The following is a 22,968-nucleotide window of genomic DNA, read 5'->3' as shown; positions in this document are numbered from 1 at the left end:
AGCAGGAGTACAAAAACTGTCTTCTGCGCTTGTTAGCATCCTGGTACGGAGAAGCAGCCTAGTGACCACAGCAGGATGCTTCTAGCCAAGGTTTCCATGTTTCTGCATTCCCCATCCCATGAGTTGTTCTGTGGTCTTGCACAGTTAATTTAGTTAAGCATGCATTTAAGTCTCTTCCTCTGTGACATGGTGGTAGTGGTTTCTGTTTTCTCGGGATAAATTAATTTACAGATATTGACAGGTATGAGAAGGAAACTAGCATGGCAAAGTACTTCTGTCATGGTTTTATTGCAGCCACTCCCAGGTCTTTCCCTGCTCTGGCGCACCCAGTGCAAGGGTTGTGTTTGCATAGCCCCAAGGCTCTTTCTGACTGCATTTTAAATTGTGCCCTCTATATGAAAGACACCTATGAAAGCTTTCTTGTTGCCTGTTGCAACTGTATAGAGACGCTTTCCTGTATTTAGGTGAAAAGCACCACCATCTGTACTAGGAGTTGGAGCAAAACCCATTTTCCGATCCTTTTGTCACTCAGAAACTAGTTCCACCAGGCCACAGATTACAGACAGGTTATTATCTCCGCCTTGAGGCAGAGAAGAGACTGCCCAACCCTAAGGCTTGCCCTCACAAGTGTGTTTCCTTCTTCCAACTGGGTGACACAAATCCTACAATAAATGAGATCTTTGGTTTTTTCCAAACACCTCTTCAGTGCAGAGTCAGGGAACAGCTGATCCAAACACCATGTCCAAGAGACACAGCCCATAACAAGCAAGACTGCTTATTCACCTATTGCTCTCACTGTAATACCCAGCTTCTGATGCTCTCCTGTTTTTTACCCATGGCATCTCTTTCTGGGTCCCACTCCTCCCTTGTTAGGGCTCCTTCTGGCTCTCGGGGAAGCTTTTCATTTACCCATGCCAATTTTCTCCCTCCCCTTTCTCACCACATCTAAACTGCCTCACAAAGTCACCAACAGCCAGCACATCTTAAAAATTGGCTGGTTTTTCTTCAGGGGTTGGTGGGGTTCTTTAGTTGGTTGGTTTCCCCTCCCCACCACCACCCACCCAAGAGAAAACAGAATCTATTCAAAGTATGGCTGAAGGGAGGAGAGGGCCAATTCTGAAAGAAGGAGAGAGGGCGAGTAGCCTATATATAGTACTAGAGGGATGGTGTCACCTAGATTGCAGCCTTAGAATTACTTTTTTTTGTGTTATCAGTATGTCTATAACATTTTAAGAAGCTGACCAGATTTTATCTCCCTCTGTTCAACTTAATTTGTGCAAAGGAAGAAGAAAAAGTGGTGTGTTTACTTTCACATCCCTTACTAAGCGTTAATCAAAACAGAATGAAGGGTAATTAATAGAGCTGGAAACCATTAGAGGAATATTTTTTTTGCTGAAAGAAATCTGAGACTTGCAAAATTACTATTGCTGATTTGTCTTGGTAGATTTAGCTAGTGAGGAAAGTAAGAAAAGTGGAAATGTGTTACTTCACCTTTGTAAGGAAATGCTCTGACTTTTAATTCCTCAATACTTCCCCTCAGAATTTAGCTGAAATTTAATTCCAAAGTGGGAAAGGGGAAACATCTTAAATGTGAAATTTGCATTAAAAGTAAATATTTTGTTTGATTCAGAACAACTATTAGCAAGCACACAGTAGCAGTTATTCACATAACTGCAGTGAAAAGCTGTACAGCAGCAGAAGTCAGCCTGTGCAGCTCATTCAGGGCAGCTCTGGCATCCCAACACTGCACTGCCGTGTGCTGTGCAGTTTCTCCATGCTGGTGCAGTGCAGGAATCTACTATACCTTCTCCAAATATTTTTTACAGGCCAGTATTTTAACACTAAATTATTACCATTTGAGTCCTGGCCAAACAGGCAAGAAGAGCTTCACCCAATATACGTATTTCTGCTTTGAAAAGTTTCCCCTCTGTAATTTGGATAGCATGAAAGGTGAGAATAATGAAAAAGGAGAATGAATACCAGTGGTATTACGCAATTTCCATAATGATCATAAAATCATGACCCAAGTCACATTTGTTGCACATGGAGCACACCCACTTTAATTACATTACGCTTTTTGAATTTCCTTCTTGTGGGTCTTACTGTTGAAGGGAGGTTTTCAGGATTTTTGGTAGAAAACCCAAGTGATTTCCATGTGCATAGCTTTGTTTGAAGCCTGGAAGAAGGTGTAGGAGCACTGATATGAGAAAACAAGACAGGTCAAAAAGCAGTGGAGCTGAGACTGCAGGCTCTGCAAGGCAGGATGAGGAAGGACAAGTCTGTGATGAAGGCCAAGGGTGGGCTGGCTGATTTATATACATTAGTAGGGATCGTTGTGCACCCCCTTGATGTGAATAACGTATAGAGATCACAAGTTGTATCGGAGCACATATAAACAGTAGGATTTAAACTTACAGAGACATACACTACATGCAGATTTATGTATAAAATAATAAAACCCAAGGACTTTTCCACTTCCAGTTGAGGAAGTTCCTTCTTCAGGGAGAAACACTGTACTTACCAGAAGCCATTAAAACTGTTTTTAAAAAAATATTTTACAGCCTCATGAAGAATAGCATTCTTTTCCTGTTCCTAACTCTGTCTTGTGGCTTTAGGAGATGCCAGTGAGTCTGGACATTTAGCACAGAGATGGTAAACACGCCTGCCTGATCATAAACACAAAGGAACTTTTACTAAACAAGAAAGAAACACGCATTGGAATATCCAGACTTTGTAGTGCTGTTTCCTCCTACCCCACCCATGAAGACATAACCAAATTAGTACTCACTTGCACTGAAAATGAACAGCCAAAGTCTTTTCATTGCCATCTTCTTCCTCATCTCTCCTTTGTTTCACCTCAAGGTGCTCTTCCTTGTACTCTGTAGGTGGCTGGGTAAGTAATTGGCTTTAGCTGAAAAGTTGCTTCACATTGGCATCGCAGACTGGCTTACTCAGTCCCTTTTAAAGTGCTTCTCCAGTCTGCCACTCCCCTCCCAGGCTGAATGACAAGCCAGATCACCAGTAGGCTTTGACACCGCATGCGAGACTTGTGAACTCCTTCCCTAGTTGTGAACTTTCTTCCCCAATTAAACTGCCTTTCCCAGTTTCTTCTACCAGGCAGGTGCATGAAGCAAGAGGGAAACCGAAGGTGGAGTGACTATGACTGTACAATCAAAAAGTGAAGTCAGTCAAGTGATGGCATATAACTAGTGTAGGATAAGCCTCATTAATCTTAAATATTCATTAAGGGAGCCTAGGGCCAGGGTTAGAAAGGTATGGAAGTGTTTCACAATGCAGGCAGCTGCCCACATGCGGCTTTAAGGAACTGAGGTGCTTAACTCCACTTTATTTATATACCTGTAAGAATATGTAATTTATGAGAATTTGATGACTAATGGGTTATCTAAATATAAGTGACATGCTGTCCTGGTTTTAGCTGGGACAGAGTTAATTTTCTTCCTAGCAGCTGGCACAGTGCTGTGTTTTGGATTTAGGATGAGAAGAATGTTGCTATCACCCTGATGGTTTAGTTGTTGCTGAGCAGGGCTTACACCAGCCAAGGGCTTCTCAGCTTCCCCTGCTCTGCCGGGTGCACAAGAAGCTGGGAGGGGGCACAGCCGGGACAGCTGACCCCCACTGGCCAAAGGGCTATGCCAGACCATAGGACGGCATGCGGAGTGTAGAAGCTGGGGGAAGAAGAAGGAAGGGGGGAGACGTTCGGAGTGATGGCGTTTGTCTTCCCAAGTCACCGTTATGCGTGATGGAGCCCTGCTTTCCTGGAGATGGCTGAGCACCTGCCTGCCCATGGGAAGCAGGGAATGAATCCCTTGCTTTGCTTTGCTTTGCTTGCGCACGTGGCTTTTGCTTTCCCTATTAAACTGTCTTTATCTCAACCTATGAGTTTTCTCACTTTTACTCTTCTGATTCTCTCCCCTGTCCCGTTGTAGGGGAGTGAGCGAGCAGCTGCGTGGTGCTTGGTTGCCATCCAGGGTTAAACCATGACACATGCATCTCAGCCAGGTTCTTAGGCTCTTATGCCTACCATTCAACTGTCCCAGTGTGTGGCTTGCACAACAGATGTATGTACCAAAAGTACTTTCTACCTTTCCACTGAAAAAGGCTGGCAGATAAACCAGTCGATGGCTTGTAGCAAGCTAGCTACCTATCTGTTGAGGTATGCACAGTGAAGGTCCAGCCACTACTCATGTATTCTGGGTGGGCACTTAGAAGGCACAAATAACTGCTACTACAATTGACTGAAGAATAAAAGGAGGACTGATGGCAGCTCAGACAAATATCTGACATTACATTTAATTGAGTGCAGCTGGTTTGGATGTCTTTTAAACTCTTCACTGCCAATAGGCAGCAAGGGATGTCTCCGTCTGGAATAGTCACCTTTGCTCTATTTCTAGCCATTTGAGAGAGAAAGTCACTTCTAGGGTGTAAGTGATCATTTTAGGCATCTTAGATGGGGACTTCATCTCTTCAGACATAATTTTCAGATTAAATGAATCATACTCACCATGCAGTGATAATACTGATGAACTCTGGTTTGATTATTGAAGGAGGCTGCCTCAAAAGTGGGTGTCTACACTGCAGATACATGTGTTTAGTCCAGTAAAGTGGATCTGGATCTTGATCTTGTGCTGAGCCCATACTCGCATAGTAAGCATGCAAAAGCCACGCTGAAGACTGCCTTTTTGTCTATATGGCAGCTGTTCAAAACACCTCCAAGACAATGAAGCTTGTGAGTGACTGGAAATCCAGTCCCTCAGATAGAAAGGACAATCTATACTTCCATGCTTGATATATAGCCTCAGTTCTTTTCAAACAAACTGCTAGCACAAAGCAAATCAAAGCACATCAAAGTACAGAAACTGTATTCTTTGGCAGTCTTCCAAATGAGGACAGCCAGTAGAAAAACCTATCCTGCGGTATGCGTCTCATCTTTGATAGGCTGCAGGCATTAGGAGATGGCAAGGACCCTGCAAAGAGAGGAGAGCCTTTTTCCAAAAACAGCTTGCTAACCTCTAAATGCTAATTACAAATGACTCAAGATGTAAAGAAAACCGGAGCAAGGTCAGTAGTCTCCTTTCTCCTCTTTGGAGCCTACAAGGATGAGGTTCCCCACAAGGATGAGGTTCTTACATTTTTACCACTTTTAAAGACATTATGTTCTTTGTGACTTTACCCCACAGCCTCCAGGGAGAGACATGTAGGATCTGCCTTCCACACTTTTGATTCTGCTCCCATTTAATATTTTAACTGAATCTGATGAACAGAGATAGTGACAGAAATGCCATCACTGTACACCGTCTGCCTATACTTTCTCTGTTAACTGTCAGTTCTGTACATAACAGCTTAGAGTATTCACCAAAAGAACTTGGTTACAGTCCATGACAGACACCGTACCAACTTGGTAAGCTTGCCATTATCCTCTTCACAAAATAAGACCTGCATTATCATTTATACAACTTCTCCCCAATAATTTCAAAACCCACTTGACTGATTTCAGCTAAAGTTGACAGATAAATAGTAATCTTAAAGACGGGAAGTTCCTTTCAGTCTCATAAAAATCAGCAATCCCAATCAGGTGGGATAAGAGAGAAATCTAAATTAATGGTACCTCTTAGGCATTAATCATTGTTTCCATTCTAAGAATCTGTGGTTGCACAACTGATGCACCTAACCATGGACATCTCTTGCTCGGCCAGGTGGATAGGGAAATGTGGTATAGTGAGAAGTCACAGGCAGCAAGAGCTGATGACTCCGAGAGGGATGCTTCTCATTTGGGGGCACCTGGACTGCAGGGCACACATCCATCGGAAACCAGGCTTGTTAATCCCACTGCTTCTGGGAATACACGGGGTTTAGTCTGGTTTCGTACCTTCAGCAACTGGCTAGTAAAAAGCCCACAACAGAGAGAACTTGCAGAGTTAAGCTGAAAACAGTGCCTATGACTATAGTTTCCCAAATATCTAAAGCAGGTCTGAGCTTAGTAACCTTACTGTCTAAAAGATGGTATGTAGATTGAACACTGCATGTTAACCCTGAAACAAATGCACTATTTTCACATAACTTTATTACTTAACTGCAAAAGTAACAAGGTGCGTCCTCTCCAAGCCTATTGGCACGTGTCTTGTCCCACTGTGCTGGGGGGGAGGGACGGGCTCTAGATCTTCTCTCACGGTCCATAACTGGGACAGGCTGCCTCAACTGGCGTCCGTGCAGAAATACTGGTGTGGAAATGACTCACTGTGGGAACAGTTTTACCCTGCCTCTGTCAGCCACTCAGTTGCATTATGAATAAGGAAGTTGGCGCTGAGATTGATAATGTTCTGTTGTTTTGGAGACTTAGCTAAATAGGACTGGGTTCCTAGGTATCATGGAGAGCATAGGCTTCAACACCTGATACTTACATAAATCTGATATTAAGACACTTGTTTAGATGCACTTTATTTATGGCTTTTGTTAGTTAATTAGGCCTGGATTGGAACAGGTGTTTAGGCACTTATATCCTCTTACTTTTCCCTGACAGTTCTCGTTGGGGGCTCCAGGAGCTGTTGATAAATGCAGGAGGCAAATATGCAGTTTACCTACGAGAAGTTGGCGGAGCTGCCCAAACAGAAAGACTGGGACAGATGGCAGTTTTAAGAGATTTTAATTTTGTTTCTGGGTCGACTTTCTTTCTCTGTGTAGCGTGAGCTGCCAAAACTCACAGGCATTGGGACCACAGCTAAAGGAACTGACATAGGTACTTAGGCTAACATAGGCCCATGTCTTATCATAGGCTGGCACACATCAACTTCTTCATGACTCACCCATGGGCAATGCAAACCCTTAAAGTCTTGGTTTTGCTGATGGCTGCAGCTCTGGGGAATCTTTTTGCTGATATATAGGATTTTTAGGGGATATTATTAGCTTATTTAAATAAAACTGCCATTGACAGGAAAAGCTTTAATACAAAACTAGGGTGGCTTCATTGTGTTGCCCAAAATACACCCTCTGATAAGGCTGGCCTATAAAATCCAATGAGGATTAATGCATAGGTAGCATAGCACTAACACTACAAATAATAGTAACTCCTGTTAAGACGGAGAAACCTTCCATCAAGATCCCATCTTTCCCACCTAAAAGGACAGCACCTGGCTGCATTCAGATTGGGTTCATCTATGAATAGATATATTAATCACTAATGACAGATGCCCAACCACTTTCAGTTTGTAACTTTTTGCTATGTTTGCATGGGCATACATTCATTAGCAAAGGTTTCTAACAATCTTACCTCTGTTCTGCATGGTCATCTTGATTCCATGGAGCAGCAACTTGTAACAAGCAGTGAGGAAGAGCTGCCAGGCTGCCTGCTGCCTGCATATGCTCCACAAGTCTGCAACACGGGCGATCCTGTCTGCATCTCTGCATGTGAATGGTTGCGGTGGGCATGGCAGGGCGTTCAGGTCTAGCCATCATCCCCTGTTGCAGCTGTATCCTAAAGATTCACAAACGGGATTTTCAGAAGCAGCTCAGTTGAATTAAAAGCATCAGTTTCTATTGGGTGCCAATTGTATATGTGCTCCCACAACATTTAGGTCCTTTGAAAGCTCTTGTTCTCCAATAATAAGGGAGTCCATAGGCAAATGTCTTTAGATCAATTCCTGCCTCAATTAGCTGTAATTAACAAGAGCACACATGGCACTAAAATTGTATTGTCCAGAGCAGGCAGCTGTAGGATCGACACAATTCATCCTCTTTTGGTACATGAAACTGTTACAATCTCTTCAAACCTATAATCAGTAACCCATTTATCCCCTTGATGTGACACTTGAGATTCAATATACCGCTTCCTCTTGTTCCTGCTTCCTCACCCCAGTAACTGTACTAACGCAAGGCTAGGCTATAAGCACACAAAGACTTGAGTGCCTGTTTCATGGCTCTTCCCTGCCATGATGTGGCACCCCTGCGGATGTGGCCCCATCCCCATGTGGGGATGCGGCACTTGAGTAAGAAGGAAGGGGGATATGGAGGCCATGCCCAGCATGATGCAGCAGCAAAGGTATCTGTGGTATGAGATAGGTCAGTTCTATTTTCCACTTCCTTTCTTGTTTGCTTGTGTGTTTGCAAAAGGAATCAACAGTGGGATGTCAGTGCATGACTCAGAACTGGAGCCCCCCGGTACAACTAAATAGCACTTAAGCTTTCATCTGGTTCTGCCTTGGATCAGCCTGGCCCATGAGCTTTGCTGGGGAGTCAAGAGATGGGAACTGGAGGTTTCCTCTTTGAAATGGCCTTGGAGGAGTGTACCTCAGTCCAAGCTCTTCCAAGAACAAAAATCAGCTAATCATACAGTCATAGAACCAAAGAATGGTTTGGGTCAGAAAGAACGTTTGAAGATCAACTAGTCCAACCTCCCTGCCATGGTCTGGGACATCTTGCACTAGATCAAGTTGCTCAAAACCCCATCCAACCTGAGCTTGAACACTTCAGTGATGGGGCATCCACAACTTCCCTGAGCAACCTGTTCCAGTGTCTCACCACCCTCAATGTAAAAAATTTCTTCTTTATATCTAATCTAAATATACCCTCTTAGTTTAAAATCATTGCCCCTTGTCCTGTCACTACAGGCCCTGGTAAGAAGTCTTTTTTATAAGCCTTTCCTTTGAGTACAAAAGGCCGCAATGGAACCTGCTCTTCTCCAAGCTGAACAATCCCAACTCTCTCAGCCTGTCTTCATAGGAGAGGTGCTCCAGCCCTCTGATCATTTTGGTGGCCCTCCTCTGGACCTGTTTGAGCAGGTCCATGTCTTGTGCTGGGGGCTCCAGAGCTGGATGCAGTGCTCCAGGTGGGGTCTCACCAGAACAGAGGGGCAGAATCACCTCCCTCAGCCTGCTAGCCACGCTTCTTCTGATGGAGCCCAGGATACGGTTGGCCTTCTGGGCTGCAAGCACGTGTTGCCAGCTCATGTCCAGTCTTTCATCTGCCAACATCCCCAAGTTCTTCTCTGCAGGGCTGCTCTCAAACCCTTCATCCCCCAGTCTGTATTGATATTGGGGATTGCACAGACCCAGGTGTAGGACCTCGCACTTGGCCTTGTTGAACCTCATGAGGTTCATATGGGCCCACTCCTCAAGCCTGTCAGGGTCCCTCTGCATGGCATCCCTTCCCTCTAGCGAGTCAGCTGCACCACTCAGCTTGGTGTTGCCCACAAACTTGCTGAGTGTGCACTTAGTCCCACTGTCTATGTCGTTAATGTAGATAGGGAACAGAACCAGTCTTAATACAGACCTTGGAGGGACATCACTTGTTACTGATCTTCATTTGGACACTGAGCCATTGACTGTAACTGGATGCAGCCATCCAGCCACTTCTTGATCCATCAAACAGTCCATCCATCAAATCCATCTCTCTGCAATTTACAGGTGAGAATGTTGTGGGCGGCCATACCAAAGACCTTACAGAAATCTACGTAGTTGACAGGTAGCTTGCTTCTAGTAAGCTTGGAGTGCCTCATCCTGCACTGTGTTTCTCAAGGACATCAGAGGTCATACCAGCATTTCAAGTTGTGCCTGGTGTGGTCCCAGTTGCCTGGAGGCTCCCTGCAGGCAGAGATCCAGCCACACTAGCTCTAGTCTCTTCCTGGGCTCCTCCTGCAACTGGGAAATGTCAGAGGATCCAGCCCACAGCGGGGAAGGAGTTAAGTGCTTGACCAGCTGCCGTCTATGAGGCACTGAATTCTTTCCCTGTGCAATTCAGCAGCCAGCGTCAGGACAACGCTATTTTTAGAAGGCTGATAAAGGTTTGGTGCCGACAGTTGTCCTGCCCCTTGATGAAGAAGCTGCATTGAGAGAGAGGGGGTAGCTGATTTCTCTCCCCCCAGTACCGTTCCCTGCCAGGTTTCCTGCCCTCTTCTCCGGATTCCTTTGCTGTGCCTCCAACAGGCACCCCCAGCAGAGTCGTCCAGGCACAAGGGGTAAGTGCCCTTTCCTTGCTCCCCTGCCTCCCTGCTCCCTGCCCCATGAGAGGCAGCCGCTCTCAGCCCCATTGGTGGCACACGGCTGGGGTTCTCCTGCCTGAGGCTGGCTGCTGGGGCCCTTCGGAGCCACCACCGGCTGTCATGGCATGGCGAGCCGGGAGTCGCTCTGGGCAGACCCGGGGAAGGGGGGCTGCTGCATTGTCATGCTCCTAACCAAGCTATGGCTCCCTCGCCCTCCTGTGCCCAGGGTGGGCACAGCAGCCTCCCCACAAAAGATTACAAGGGCAAAGTTCTGAGGCTTAAAGTGCCTTTGGCCTTGAGCTTTAGGAGTGTTTCATTTTGGGGAGGTCAGGTCTCATGTTTCTTGCCCCCGATGCTCCTTCCAATCTGGCTCTGGCTGTGTACAGCTCCTTCCAGCCACCATGCATGGGCTGTGCAGGGCAGGGGGGGGATAGAGTTTCTGCCCCGCCACCCCTTCCTTCCTGGCCTTCCTGCACGCTTACTCACAGGCAAGAAGGGCATCGGCACTGGCTGGGCACCAGCCAGGGAGCTGCACGAGGCCTCGGGAACAGCAGGCACCCTGGCAGAGGAGCCAGTGCAGCAGGCTTGCGGCAAGGGCTGCTCGCAGGGTTGTGGGAGCAAGATGTGGGAGCCCCTTCTGCTGCTGTACCCCCCCCCGCCACTGCCACCCCACGGCTGGGGGATGGCCTCCCGCTCAGACCTCTGTAACGGCCCTCGTCCTGCTGTGCTCCCCTTGCAGCGGATCCTCTCACAGCTGCCATGGCCAGTGGCAGAGATTCGGACAGCGAGCAGGCGGTACCCGATGAGGAGGACGAGGGACCGGACGTGAAGGCTGTGCAAGCGCACTATCTCCGCAGCCCCTCGCCCAGCCGGTGAGCATGCTTGCTGTGGGTGCCGCCATGGCCTCCTGGTAACACGTGGTAGATGGGCTTGCCTTCCCTCCTCTTCCACCGCCTCCTCTCTACACAGGCGCTTGGATCTAGCGTGGAGCCCAGGGCTTCCCTCCCCTCCCGGAGGCGGGGGTTAGTGTGCCAGCGGGGAGAGAGACTGCAGAGGCAGGACGGTTGTGCTAATTAATCCATCCTGCTGAGAGTGTATGCGCACATGGGGCAGGGGATAAATTGCAGAAAGCATTACTATGGGGTGGTATCATTGCTCTTCCCTGTCTTATCCTCTCATGTCCACCCCCACGTTGAAACTTCTGATCCAGATTTCAACTCTTCCCAAATTCAGCTCCATCTTTCTGTCCATTATAAGGACCTGTGGATTTTTTAGTGCTGATATTAGACTTTCCCAGCCCCAGAAAGACTGAGGGTCTTCAGATTTGGGTTTGGTTCAGAGCCGTCTTTAGCTACAGGCTAAAGGCACTAAACAGGAGGCTGTCACAGCAAAAGCAGACATTGAGTTACCTCAAGCAAAACAAGCATGATTAGATGTGTTTTCTCCTAATACAAGGAAAAATATATCCCTTTGTACTCTTTTCCTGAAGCAAAATGCTCTGCAGGGCTTTCTGTACACTTTGAGATGCTTTAACCGAAGGCAGGGAGTAGGGATCAAGTTTGAAAAGAACCTGCCCCAGCGGCCCTTAAAAAGTATGAGGTTATGAAATGTTTCCCATTAACTGAGGGGCACTGCAGAAAAATGAAGACAGAGTGCTTATTTCATTTAACTACATCATTTAAAAATTGTTTAGGAAGTTCACTGAGCTCACATAACATAAAACTATGTATTGAACCTGGTAAATCACTTTCCTACTGCTCATCAGCCACTCAAAATGAACAGAAGCACCTCTCAATTCCCTTCCCTTCCCTTCCCTTCCCTTCCCTTCCCTTCCCTTCCCTTCCCCCTTATTTTTTCCCCTCCCTTTTTTCTTGCTGTCAATGCCAAAAGCAACGATGAAAATGGCAAGGTCCTTCCCAAATAGAACAAGGCCCTTGAAGCATCCAAGCTTGGGCAGTTCTGTACCTGTGTATTTCATGGATGCTTGGGGCAGCTCCAAGTAAAATGTGTGGAGGCTGTGGTGGCAGATTATTACCAACTGTTATCTTTTTATGGCGCTTGGAGGCAACCTTTACAGCAAAAGCAACTGAAGGCAGGGCATAGCTGCAAATTTGTGTCAGCTCCTGTAAATGAGACTGAGACTTGCCTTGCTCATCTCATAAACTCCTTTGAAGAGCTAGAAAAGGATTACTTTCAGTCACTGTTGACAAGTGCTGGAACCCAACTAAATGACCTAGACGAGCCCACTAAGTGGTTTCCGATGGCTGTGCCCTCCATTTTGATTCTGAAGAATGAAAGCAGTTTAGCTCTCCAGACATTTTGCTGCACCCTGACTGCACATTTATCACCCTCCCTGTCCTGCTTTAATTAAACAAAAACAGTGTGTTGCAAGTACTGCAAGCCTGCATTGCCAGATAGCTTCTGTGATGGCAGCAAACTTGTCCTAATGATCTGTACCATCTATTTGGAAGGAAAAATAGAGGGTGTACATTGGGGAAAAAGCTCCATAAAATATTTTGTTAAGATGGTCTAAAGAACAGAAGATTTACTCAAACTGTACAGGTGCATCCAAATGGAAATATATTTGTTTTCAAGTTTGTGGCCCTTTTTTGCTTAACAAAACCTTAGGTAAATCACACACTGTGTCAAAGAACTCCCTTCAAAGGTATTTGTGGGTTTCATAGTTACTTCTGACCTGCCATCAGACAATGCCATCTGAGTGGAGAGACTGACTTCATGCTATGAAGTGACCAATGTACTGAGTACTGAGGGAGAGATTCACAGGCTTCAATCTTAATGCTTGCATCACAGCTTGTGATAACTCAAATGACTGCTTGTAGGCAATTAGCTAATGGAAAAAAAAACCCAACAGTTTTCTAGCATAATCTGTTTTGAATTGTTCAATAAATTCTAGTTAGGACAATGTTTATGTCAGTCTGTCTAAGCAAGAGCTACTTGTGAGACTACTCCTTGTGATCCATTCCCCTCCCAGTCTCAAACCAGACACTGACCTTCTCTACCCAAAATCTCCTCCACCAGACCATTCTCTTGCATTCCCAGCCCACTGCAGCTGCTCCCCATGGGACCTGCCTGCATCCTGCAAACCCTGGATACCAAGGCATATCTGAAGCCTGTACCACCACTCTGGAGAGCGGGGTGGGGGTGAGGGGTGGGAGAAGAGCTGGGGCTTCCCTTCTACCATCAAAGGTTCCTCACTGCTCCAGTTCCCTGCTGCTGTCTTCTGGAATGGGTGAAAAGGGCTAAAATCCTGGAAATGGGATACCAGTGGAAGGCATTTGCCTAACAGGGAGTGTGGTTGATTGGCAGGTATTCAGTAATATCGGACACTGATACAGAGAGCATCTTCATGGAGCCAATCCATCTGTCATCTGCTGTGGCTGCCAAACAAATAATCAATGAAGGTAAGAGGAGGAAGTGTAGAAGAGCTATGTAAGTAATAGAGACTTGAGTTGCATTTGTTTTGCCTTTCTCATCCAGAGGTCCTAAAATGATAAAAAAACCTTTATGAGAAAAGCCCACCTGAGGCGGGGGTGAAAACCACAAAGAAATAAAAATTTACAGAAATGCTTGGTGACTTCCTTTGAAGCTGTGCACTGAATCTGTGGCAGAATCATGTGCCACAGTGGTGAGTACAGTTTGATTGCTGTTTGCTCACTGCAACAAAATAGAATAGAATAGAATAGAATATTTCAGTTGGAAGGGACCTACAACAACCATTTAGTCCAACTGCCTGATCACTGCAGGGCTGACCAAAGGCATTGTCCAAGCATTGTTAAGGGCATTGTCCAGATGCCTCTTAAACACTGACAGGCTGAGGGCATTGACCACCTCTCTAGGAAGCCTGTTCCAGTGTTCAGTCACCCTCTTAGTAATGAAATGCTTCCTCATGTCCAGTCTGAACCTCCCCAGTGCAGCTTTGAACCATTCTCACGTGTCCTGTCACTGGATCCCAGGGAGAAGAGATCAGCACCTCCCTCTCCACTTCCCCTCCTCAGGAAGCTGTAGGGAGTGACTGCATTCTTCTGGGTGTGCCCTTAACTCCTGGCCCTTTGGCCAGTGTGTGGGTCTCTGGACTGAGAGGACAGTGCAATGTGCTCTTCCCATTACTAACTACCTCGAGGCTGCTTAGATAAGCATGTATGTGCATATATTGCAAACAGGATGGTGTGATGTTACTGGGAAAAAAAGCAAGCCACGAGGCTTGTCCCAGGAACAAAGAAAGACAGGTCATATATTTGCTTTGTTTTTACATGCTTTTAGTTACAATGTCAGTTTATTCCAGAACTGAAGACAAAGGACGCCAAGGTAGATTCAGTGTATCCCAGGATGTTAGAGTCTGCGCGGCAGCTGATGGTGGAAGACCTGTACAACCGAGTTAAGGAAAAGATTGATGACACCAGCTTGTTTAACACGCCGTGTGTGATGGACTTGCAGAGGGCACTTGTGAAGGACAGGCTGGAGACCCCCAGGGATGCTGTGGATGAAGTCTGGCCTAATGTCTTCATAGCAGAAAAGTGAGTGTCAGCTTTTGTCATCAAGTTGCACGAGATTCCCAGTGAAGGGTCAGATGGAACCGTTGCAGACATAACATGTACTACATGCATCTAATACCTTTCATCCCTAGAGAGCCCCAAAGTGGTTTTCAGAATATGTTCAGAAAGATCTCTGTGCACTGAGAAGTAAATACTTCCTGGAATAGAATTAGCATTTGACACTTTAGGAAAGGAAAAGGCAAATGAGCCCAAATTACACTGTTCTGATTGGAAATTGGCCCTGAAATTGGGACTAAGGTCTTTGTTATGTTGAAGAGAGTTAAAAAATAAATGCCTTAGCAAATATCAAGTGGAAATGGTTAGGTCTTCCGTAGCATGGCTATCTGAGACACCTGTGCAAGCGACCAGAACAGAATTAGAAGGGGATATAGCATAAAGCATCAATTACAGAGTGATAAAAATTGAGAAATAAGTAAACAGCCTGAACCTAGGATGGCAGGACGAGTTTAAAATTAAGCTGGAGTGGAAACTGAGCATGCAGCTATACTGGTGAGTGCAGGTTTCTCATTTTCTTTTCCTGGTGAGCATTGGAAAGAAATACCTGTAGAACGCTGAAAGGACATTAAGGTCTGAGTGGAGCAGCCATGTGTAACACAGACGGGGAGCTCTGTAGTGCTTGTAGCTTCTCTCTTACGCGAAACGGGAGCACCGATGTCTTAACATCTTTCTTTCTTTTCTGAAGAAGTGTTGCAGTGAACAAAAGCCGTTTGAAGAGGCTGGGGATCACGCATGTCTTGAACGCAGCTCATGGTACAGGTGTATACACAGGACCAGGTTTCTACAACGGTCTAAATATCCAGTACCTGGGCATTGAAGTGGATGATTTCCCAGATATGGATATCTCCAAACACTTCCGCCCAGCTGCAGAGTTCCTTGATGAAGCACTGCTGACTTACAGGGGTAAGAGGAGATTACAGTGGTTCCAGAATGCTTGGGAATTAATGGGTGGAAGCGTTACTCTGATATCAAACAGCCAGTGCCACACTTGTAATTGTGTAGAAGGCAGATACTTTGTTCTTTGCATCCAGTTACGGTGAACACTTTTTGCCCATGTCTGCCATGCCTCGTTCAAAACAGGAGGGGGCAAACTTAGTGAGAGGAGACAGCCCAGCAGCCCCTGCTGCAAACCCCGCATCTTCTGACTCAAACTGCGAGCCACCTCCCTCAGCTGCTTTGAAAGTACCCTACTGTTGCAAAGAGGTGAAGCCCTGCTCCAATAAATATATTTTTTTATATTGATAGTATATGATACTATATATATTGATACATTCCTGTATACTATGAGTTTCAGTTTTGCCAGGATGCTTACTACACAAGACTGGGCTGATTTACTAGAACAATCCAAACATCTGGGTTGAACCCCTGGATGTCTACACTACTGCACACTACTGTGTAATTTGCTGGACTCCAATTCCATGGCAACTGTTACTCTGTGGACCTCCAGTGTGCATACTGGCCATTTTGTTGCAGCTTCAGTGGACAGTTAGAAATATCTTTATGGAATTCAATATGAAAATGAACGCCACAATCAGTGATATCACCAATATTCTTCATATTTGTATTCACTGCATTTAATTTTTGTAGAGAGACAACAGGTTACCTCCTAGTAGAAGTGACAGTAAGAAAAGTGAGAAGTTTTGTTTGTACGCAAGAAAAGTTGTGCCAATTTTAATAGCCAACACCACGAGGAGGGACACTCTACCCATCTGTGTTCCTCCTCGTAACTCCCACTGCTACCCTTAGCACAGCACAGATGCTTACTGCTGCTGGCATTCATCGACCCTTCAACTCACTAACCCAGCAAAACCAACAGCCCAGCAATGGAAGGGAAGGTTTTTCCATTGGGTCAGTGAGCTGAACTGGCTCATTAAAGGGCCCGGTGAGTACCAGAGCCGACACAGGGAAGGATGCACTGAGACAGAGGAGCCTTGAAATCAAGCAGAGGAATGAGATCTCCCCCTTTTGGTGAGCTGTTAAATAGGCTTTACGGGCTGTTAAAACACTTGGAAGGCAACTGGGACTTTCGATACTAAGAAAGGTGTAAAAGGTATTTCGGGATTGTAGGAATAGGTACATTAGGTAAATACTTGTGGTAACATATCAGCAGTCAGAAAGATTGTGTTTAAACTGGCTTCATTAAGTTTCACTGCAAACAGCTTGATTAACCTGGAGTTTATCACACACTGTACAGTAGTGTAGAAACAGTAATTTCAGTTATTGGCAAGCTAGTAAAGCCTCATTTACACTCTCTTCGTATTTACAAGCTTTTCTTTAACTGGAATTTGTTATAAATTGTCCAAAGCTTAGTTTTCTGCAAGAGGTGGCTTCTGTGTAAATGCCATGAAATAAAACAGATCCTCAGCTTTGATTCTAGCTCTTGCAGTCACTGTTTACAGAACAGTGGGTCTCAGTAGTTTGGGGCAGCTGTATCAGGGTCAAAATCAGCTCTCTTCTGCTAGTTTCTTGGTTCTCCTTTCTGAGATATACTATGACTGGCCTCCAGCCAGTCTACATACAACTGTTTGAGTGTACCTTGCTGAACATGAGATCTGGATTCTGGCAAAAATATAATTAAATTAATACAAAATTGTATTTAAGTCCTATAATGTGCCTTATAAAAAATGAAGTTATTTGCTTATCCTCCCAATCCCTTCCTGGAGGCTAATGCTAATCTCTCCCTTTTTACATATGGGGAAACTGAAGCATGAAAAGCTTAAATGTCTTACCCTAAGTCAGCCAGCAAGTCAAGATTACTATATCACTTGTCTTCCTAATACCTATTATAAGCTTTTTGATCATTTGGAGAAGTGTATAGGTGAAAATACAAATATTATTTAGATCGTTTTAAAAAGTGCCTGCCACAGCTTTTGACACTAATGTGGTTTTTATTCATATGTATCTAGATCTTTATTAAGATCATGCTAACGAATATTTAGTATTGGTTTCAGTGACTGAAATGTAATCTAATTTTTAACACTATTCAGAGAATGCTTTTGTGCTACATATCAGAGCAACCTCTCTATGTTATTGGAAATAGTTAATCACTTTTATATTCAATACCTGTAGGCAAAATCCTTGTCAGCAGTGAAATGGGAATCAGTCGGTCAGCTGTACTGGTGGCTGCTTACCTGATGATCTACCACCATATGACCATTCTGGAGGCTCTGATGACGCTGAGAAAGAAGCGTGCCATTTACCCCAATGACGGCTTTCTGAAACAGCTAAGGGAGCTCAACGAGCAATTGTTGGAGGAACGAGAGTCGGAGCATACTGGAGATGAAGAAGTCACTCCTAGTCAAAGTCCTGTTCATGCAGGGACTTCTTCCCGACTGTCTAGAGTTGAGGACTCAGAAAGCATCATGGGAGCCAAAGCCCACTCCATCACAGTAGAAGAAGAGGACACCAGCAGCCTGATGGGTAGTCTTATGAGCTCTTCATCAGTGGGAAAAACTAGCTGCATTTCCAAACACTCCACCCTCATCAGTGAGGAGGAAGAGGAACAGTTGTATGAGGAATGGAGGAAGAAACAAGGCCTGCCTGCAAAGGAACCAGGAGTTAACCATGTAAGAATAACATCTCCAAAGCTTCTGTATCAGGAAGGGGAACAATCTGAGGAGGATGTGGAACAGAGGATCCATGACTGGCAGCGCAGAAATGAGAAATACCAAATGGAGAGTCCACCCAGGGAGGAGGATGGAGATTCCAGCATGGGAGGAAGACCTAACCCATCAGGTGAATTCAGTGATGTTGAGAGTGTGAGCAGTTTTGAGATCCGAACCCTGAAACAACAGCTGGAAGCCAGTAGCTTTAGCAGGATGAGGAGGAGCCGCACAGGCTCTATGTCTTCAGAGAGCACTTGGGACATGTGGAACCAGAGGCTTCTGGAGATTGAGAAGGAAGCTGCTCAGAGGTATCGTTCTAAGAATAAAAATTGTGGGGAGAGACAATCCCCAGAAACAGGAAGAAAGGAGAAGGATGTGGATGAGGAGAGTGTGTTTTCAGACAGTAGCTCTTTTTACAATTTCTGTCAAAAGAACAAAGACAAGTTGACTCCTCTGGAAAGGTGGAAGGTCAAGAGGATCCAGTTTGGCTTTCACAAGAAGGATTTAGAACCATCATCATCTTCTGCACCATCTCCAGCAGAAGCTGGCAGCCAGGCAGATGGAGAGGGGGCAGAAGGGAAGAGTTTGTCAGATATTAATCTCACTGCTTACCAGGCTTGGAAGATGAAGCGGCAGAAGAAGGTAGGCAGTGAAAGCAAGGAGGAATTTGTGGAGTTTGCCAAAAGTGAGGATTCTGCTTCAACCAAAAAGAAGCAGAGGCGTGTAGAGCTCCTTGAACGTTCAAAGAAAATTTTAGAAGAAAGCCAGTCCATGTGCAGCTGGGAGACAGACAGTACAATGAGTGGGAGTATCCCACTGTCAGCTTTCTGGCCTTCAGCACCTTCTGCAAGTGGTGCTGAGGATGCAGCTTCTGCACTGAGCATGCAGACAAATCATTCATCTGTATCACAGACCAGGAGCAGCACAGGGGCACTGCAGCCTCAGATGCCAAGTATACCCCTTCCCAACCTCCCAGTTGGCCCAGGTGACACAATATCCATGGCAAGCATTCAGAACTGGATTGCTAATGTGGTCAGTGAAACCATCGCTCAAAAGCAAAACGAGATCATGATGCTGTCCCGTCCATCGTCTGCAATGGCCTCCAGCGTAATGTCAGGAGACCTTGGCAGGCGTGTAGATGATGATAAGGTTTCTCTTCTCAGTGGCTCATCTCTTGCTGCCTCTCAGCTTCGCCAGCAAGACGTGCACAGGGCTGAGTCTCAGTCTGTCCTGTCTTGCAATACCTCAGTGAGCGCAAGGACAGAAGGGACTAGTTCAAACATGAAGACAACACAGACAAGCAAGCCATTGTACAGCCTCTTTGCTGATGAAGTTGACCTTAAGAAACTCAGGAGGAAGGAGAAGGAGATGCAAATGGAAATGAGAGAGAAAATGACAGATTATCAAATTGAAAAGGTGATCAGAGACAATAAACGCAGCACTTTGTTTAAAAAAAAGATGACCAAAGCAGAGGAAAATGAAATAGAAGATGACAGAGAGAGTACAACAAACAGCCACAGGCACCCCTTGCAAGCAGATCTTGACAGAACTGATACGGTCTTTGATCTGTCCAGTCAACCTGCAAACACAGGTGCACCAAAGTCAGAGATAGAGACTGATATTACCAAGTGGCTCAGTGGGCTGAAAGCAGAAAGAGAACCACCGCCATATTGTGATCAAAGTGAGAAGGCTAGAGAGAAATATAGCAGATCATCCAAAGTTAGAGAGATGGATTCTGAAACATCCAGCTATAGATTCTCCAGATCGCAAAGAGAAGAGCTAGACAGCTGTTCTTCCTACGAGTCAAAAGGAGATTCACTGAGAACCATATCAAGATTTTCCTCTGCTTCTGCAAAAGAGGACAAAAAGATGTATACGTTCTCAAGGTCAAGGGTCAGTGAGACAACAAGTTCTAGAGAAAAGACCCCAGAGCTGCATGTTTTCAGCCGAACACCTGAACCATCCTTTGACTCTGAATGCCCAGAACCATCTACACAGAGTCGAGTTAGATCTCATCATGTGGAAGCATGTGAAGAGGAGGCCAGGTCAGACATGTCAGAATTTGGAGCTAAAAGAAAGTTCACCCAGAGCTTTTCAAAGTCTGAAGAGGATGGAAAGAAGGAGGCAAAAGTGGAACAAAGTGAAGAAAGATTTGCATCTAGAGAGTTCTCCCAGTACAGGCGAAGCATGCGTAAAGAAGAGGAAGAAGAGATGGATGATGATGCCATTATCGCTGCCTGGAGAAGCCGACTAGAAGAAACTACAGCAAAGCTCCGTCGGAGAAGGGAAGAGTGACCAAGATCAGATTATAGGAACACAAGCAGAGTCCCTGAATCACTCATCATTATATTTCTGATAATCCTTTGTGGTTTGTAGGGCATTTCCTGCAGATAGTTCTCTTCTTAATCAAAAGCGATAAAGGGAAGAGGTCAAGTTTTGGAAGTGTTTGTGGTTTGTCAGAAAGAAGATGCTAGTATTAAATGATCAATGTAGGTAGGAACACAATGTTAGAAGCCATTAGGAGACAGACAATGTTTCAGCAGCAAAAGCAAGTAATGGTGGCACCTCAATTCAAAAGACCAATCACATCCAATTTTGGTTATTTCAATTTCCTGGTCTTGTTAAAGACTGGACATATTTTTTCTAAGATCTTTTTGATCATAAATGGAAGAAGCCAATAGCCTTTTCTAGGAACTTGAAGAATGTTCCTCTCTTAATCAGTTTTACTTTATACCACTGAGAAGATATTGCCAGGTAGGCTCCATTTTCTGCACTGGTCTTATGAATGTCTACAGAAATAAGACAGTTGAGGGAAATACATGTACTGTTCTACTTCACTAAATAGCAGAAGCAAAGTGAAATACAGAAGAAAGAAAACGCCTCTTTCTTTTAAGAAGTTCAATGCAGTAATGAATGTATTCCTGTGGTACCATTGTTTTCTATTAGATGGAGTTATCTCTGCTCCAGTATGGTTGGTTCCTGCTAATAATTTTGGGTCAACAAAGGGAAAATGCAGTAATATTAACAGCCATCTAAAAATTATGTTCTGATGTAGTTAAAGAGATGGAGTTAGGGTTAGGATTAGTGTTAGTTTAGGCTGGGTTTCTGAAGTACTGACTTCTGTTTGTTTTATGTATGCAGCTCAGCTAAGTCTGTGCTTTTATGTCTATGGTCAGATTGTCATGTATTAATTTGCAATATCCTTGCCTTAAAAGAAAAGAGTGGTACACAAACTGACCACAATAAAATGATGTATAACTAAAGCATTGGTGTAAGGTACCATGCACCTAAGGACAAAGCGTATGTCTGTTCAATGTGGTACTTGGAAGCTTGTTTTTAGGAAATGGAAGGTTTAGTTGGTGTGTTACAGTTAACGCGTTGTTTGTATCATGAGCTACAGAGCCCACTTTTCTGGAAGTGGAAGGAGCACAGTCTCCATGTTGACTGAGTACACCAAGTTAAGAGCCTCGGGTCTTTCCATGTCCCGCAGGACCTCATGAGCTTGTGTGGCCTGACGTGCCAGGCCTGTCACAGCATCACTCGAGTGGCTCGTATGATGCTGTGTCTTTGACTCATCAAAGCACCCAGCTCTGTTCCCAGTCAACATCTTCCACCTCTCTCTTATAAACACCTAGGCCAGTTTTCCCTGATTCCTACTCTGGAATTATCTGTTCCCTCTTCTGTACGGACTGTATTTTGAAACAACTAAAACCCTCTGGCAGAGCTGAGTATAAAACAACAATGAAGGGATGATGCAGTATTGCTTTCTCAAAGGAAGTTTTGCCTTTCTTTTTCTTGTCGTCTCTTCTCCCTCCCACTGCGATGCTTAGAGCTCTCTATTACTATTATGCTAGTACCTCTCCCTGTTTTAATTGTGTAATATAGACAGTAAGCTCCACAGGGCAAGGGCCTGGTCTTTGTCCTTGTCTGTATGACGCCACGCACATCAGCAATGCTATCTAAATAATGGTTACTGATAACAAAATGCAGCTGCCAATTTTCCTAAACTTAGAATCATTTCTCTCAACTATACCTCACTGATTAGACATTATCCCTGCTTCTCTGAAGATAAAGATGACTCTTTCTGACAGCCAGGACTGGGGTAAATGGTATCTACTTATTGTCAGGTGAATGGAGTCTCAAAATCAGGTGATTGAACAATAACAGGGATAGAAAAATAAGAGAAAGAACATATTTTACTTGTGGCTTTTTTTATTTTTTTAGTAAACTCGGATTACATTTTTAAAGTACTTAAGGGACATGGTCTTGTTAATGTTTCAGGCATCCAGAGATGCTATAAGGCTTATAATGCACTTCTACTACAATATAATATATAATACAATGCATCCCTTATTTCTGCATACTTCTGTGAGTTGTATTTTTTTTAAGTAGTGAAATTTCAGGCTTTGACCCACATTCTGAGATTTTGTATTGAATTTCTGCAATGTGTTTTAGGATAGGCATTTTCCTCCTTTCTTCATCCCTGGTAGAGTTGCACTAGCGGAAAACAACTCTGCATGTGCATATTTGGAGCTTGCTTTAAATTCAGTCTAGAAAAGATCTTGAGTTTCAACGGATCAAAGTGGAAGTGTGCAGCACCTTCTGGCACTGAATTTACTTTTTTATCAAAGGCTGGTTCCCTCTGAAAAATCTCTCTACCGCTTCCTATGGCTGGCTGCTGTTCTCAACAGAAATGCCTGTCCTCTGCAATACTGTAGGGGGCATCTTACACTGTAAAAGATGAGCATTATCTGATGTAGTAATTGGTTTCATTTTGCACTGTACAGCGCAGCCTTTGTTT

General features: G+C 44.8%; 2 protein-coding genes across 2 annotated transcripts in view; one reads left to right on the top strand and one right to left on the bottom strand.

The window, feature by feature from the left end:
- The window catches only part of GPA33 (glycoprotein A33), an 11,551-nt gene extending 8,729 nt beyond the window's left edge, over positions 1-2,822 (bottom strand). The window contains exon 1 of the mRNA XM_009640488.1: positions 2,789-2,822. Coding sequence (XP_009638783.1) covers positions 2,789-2,822 — 34 coding nt within the window. The remainder of the gene's footprint in view (positions 1-2,788) is intronic.
- A 7,928-nt stretch (positions 2,823-10,750) lies between these two features.
- On the top strand, positions 10,751-20,462 carry STYXL2 (serine/threonine/tyrosine interacting like 2). Its single transcript, XM_035895998.1, has 5 exons — positions 10,751-10,863; positions 13,319-13,413; positions 14,295-14,526; positions 15,248-15,465; positions 17,632-20,462. Exons 1-5 carry the CDS (start codon positions 10,751-10,753, stop codon positions 20,460-20,462), a joined length of 3,489 nt encoding a protein of 1,162 aa, XP_035751891.1.
- Positions 20,463-22,968: the final 2,506 nt, after the last annotated feature.

Source organism: Egretta garzetta, unplaced genomic scaffold (assembly GCF_000687185.1).
Source record: "Egretta garzetta isolate BGI_Z169 unplaced genomic scaffold, ASM68718v1 scaffold516, whole genome shotgun sequence".
NCBI lineage: Eukaryota > Metazoa > Chordata > Aves > Pelecaniformes > Ardeidae > Egretta > Egretta garzetta.
This window is presented reverse-complemented; position numbering and strand designations above follow the sequence as displayed.

What these genes read in the sequence shown, in the direction of transcription:
- STYXL2 (XM_035895998.1), top strand. Translation starts at nt 10,751, where the DNA reads ATGGCCAGTGGCAGAGATTCGGACAGCGAGCAGGCGGTACCCGATGAG. An exon ending in CGCAGCCCCTCGCCCAGCCG is followed by an intron (nt 10,864 to 13,318) that starts GTGAGCATGCTT and finishes GTTGATTGGCAG; the next exon opens with GTATTCAGTAATATCGGACA. An exon ending in CAAACAAATAATCAATGAAG is followed by an intron (nt 13,414 to 14,294) that starts GTAAGAGGAGGA and finishes AGTTTATTCCAG; the next exon opens with AACTGAAGACAAAGGACGCC.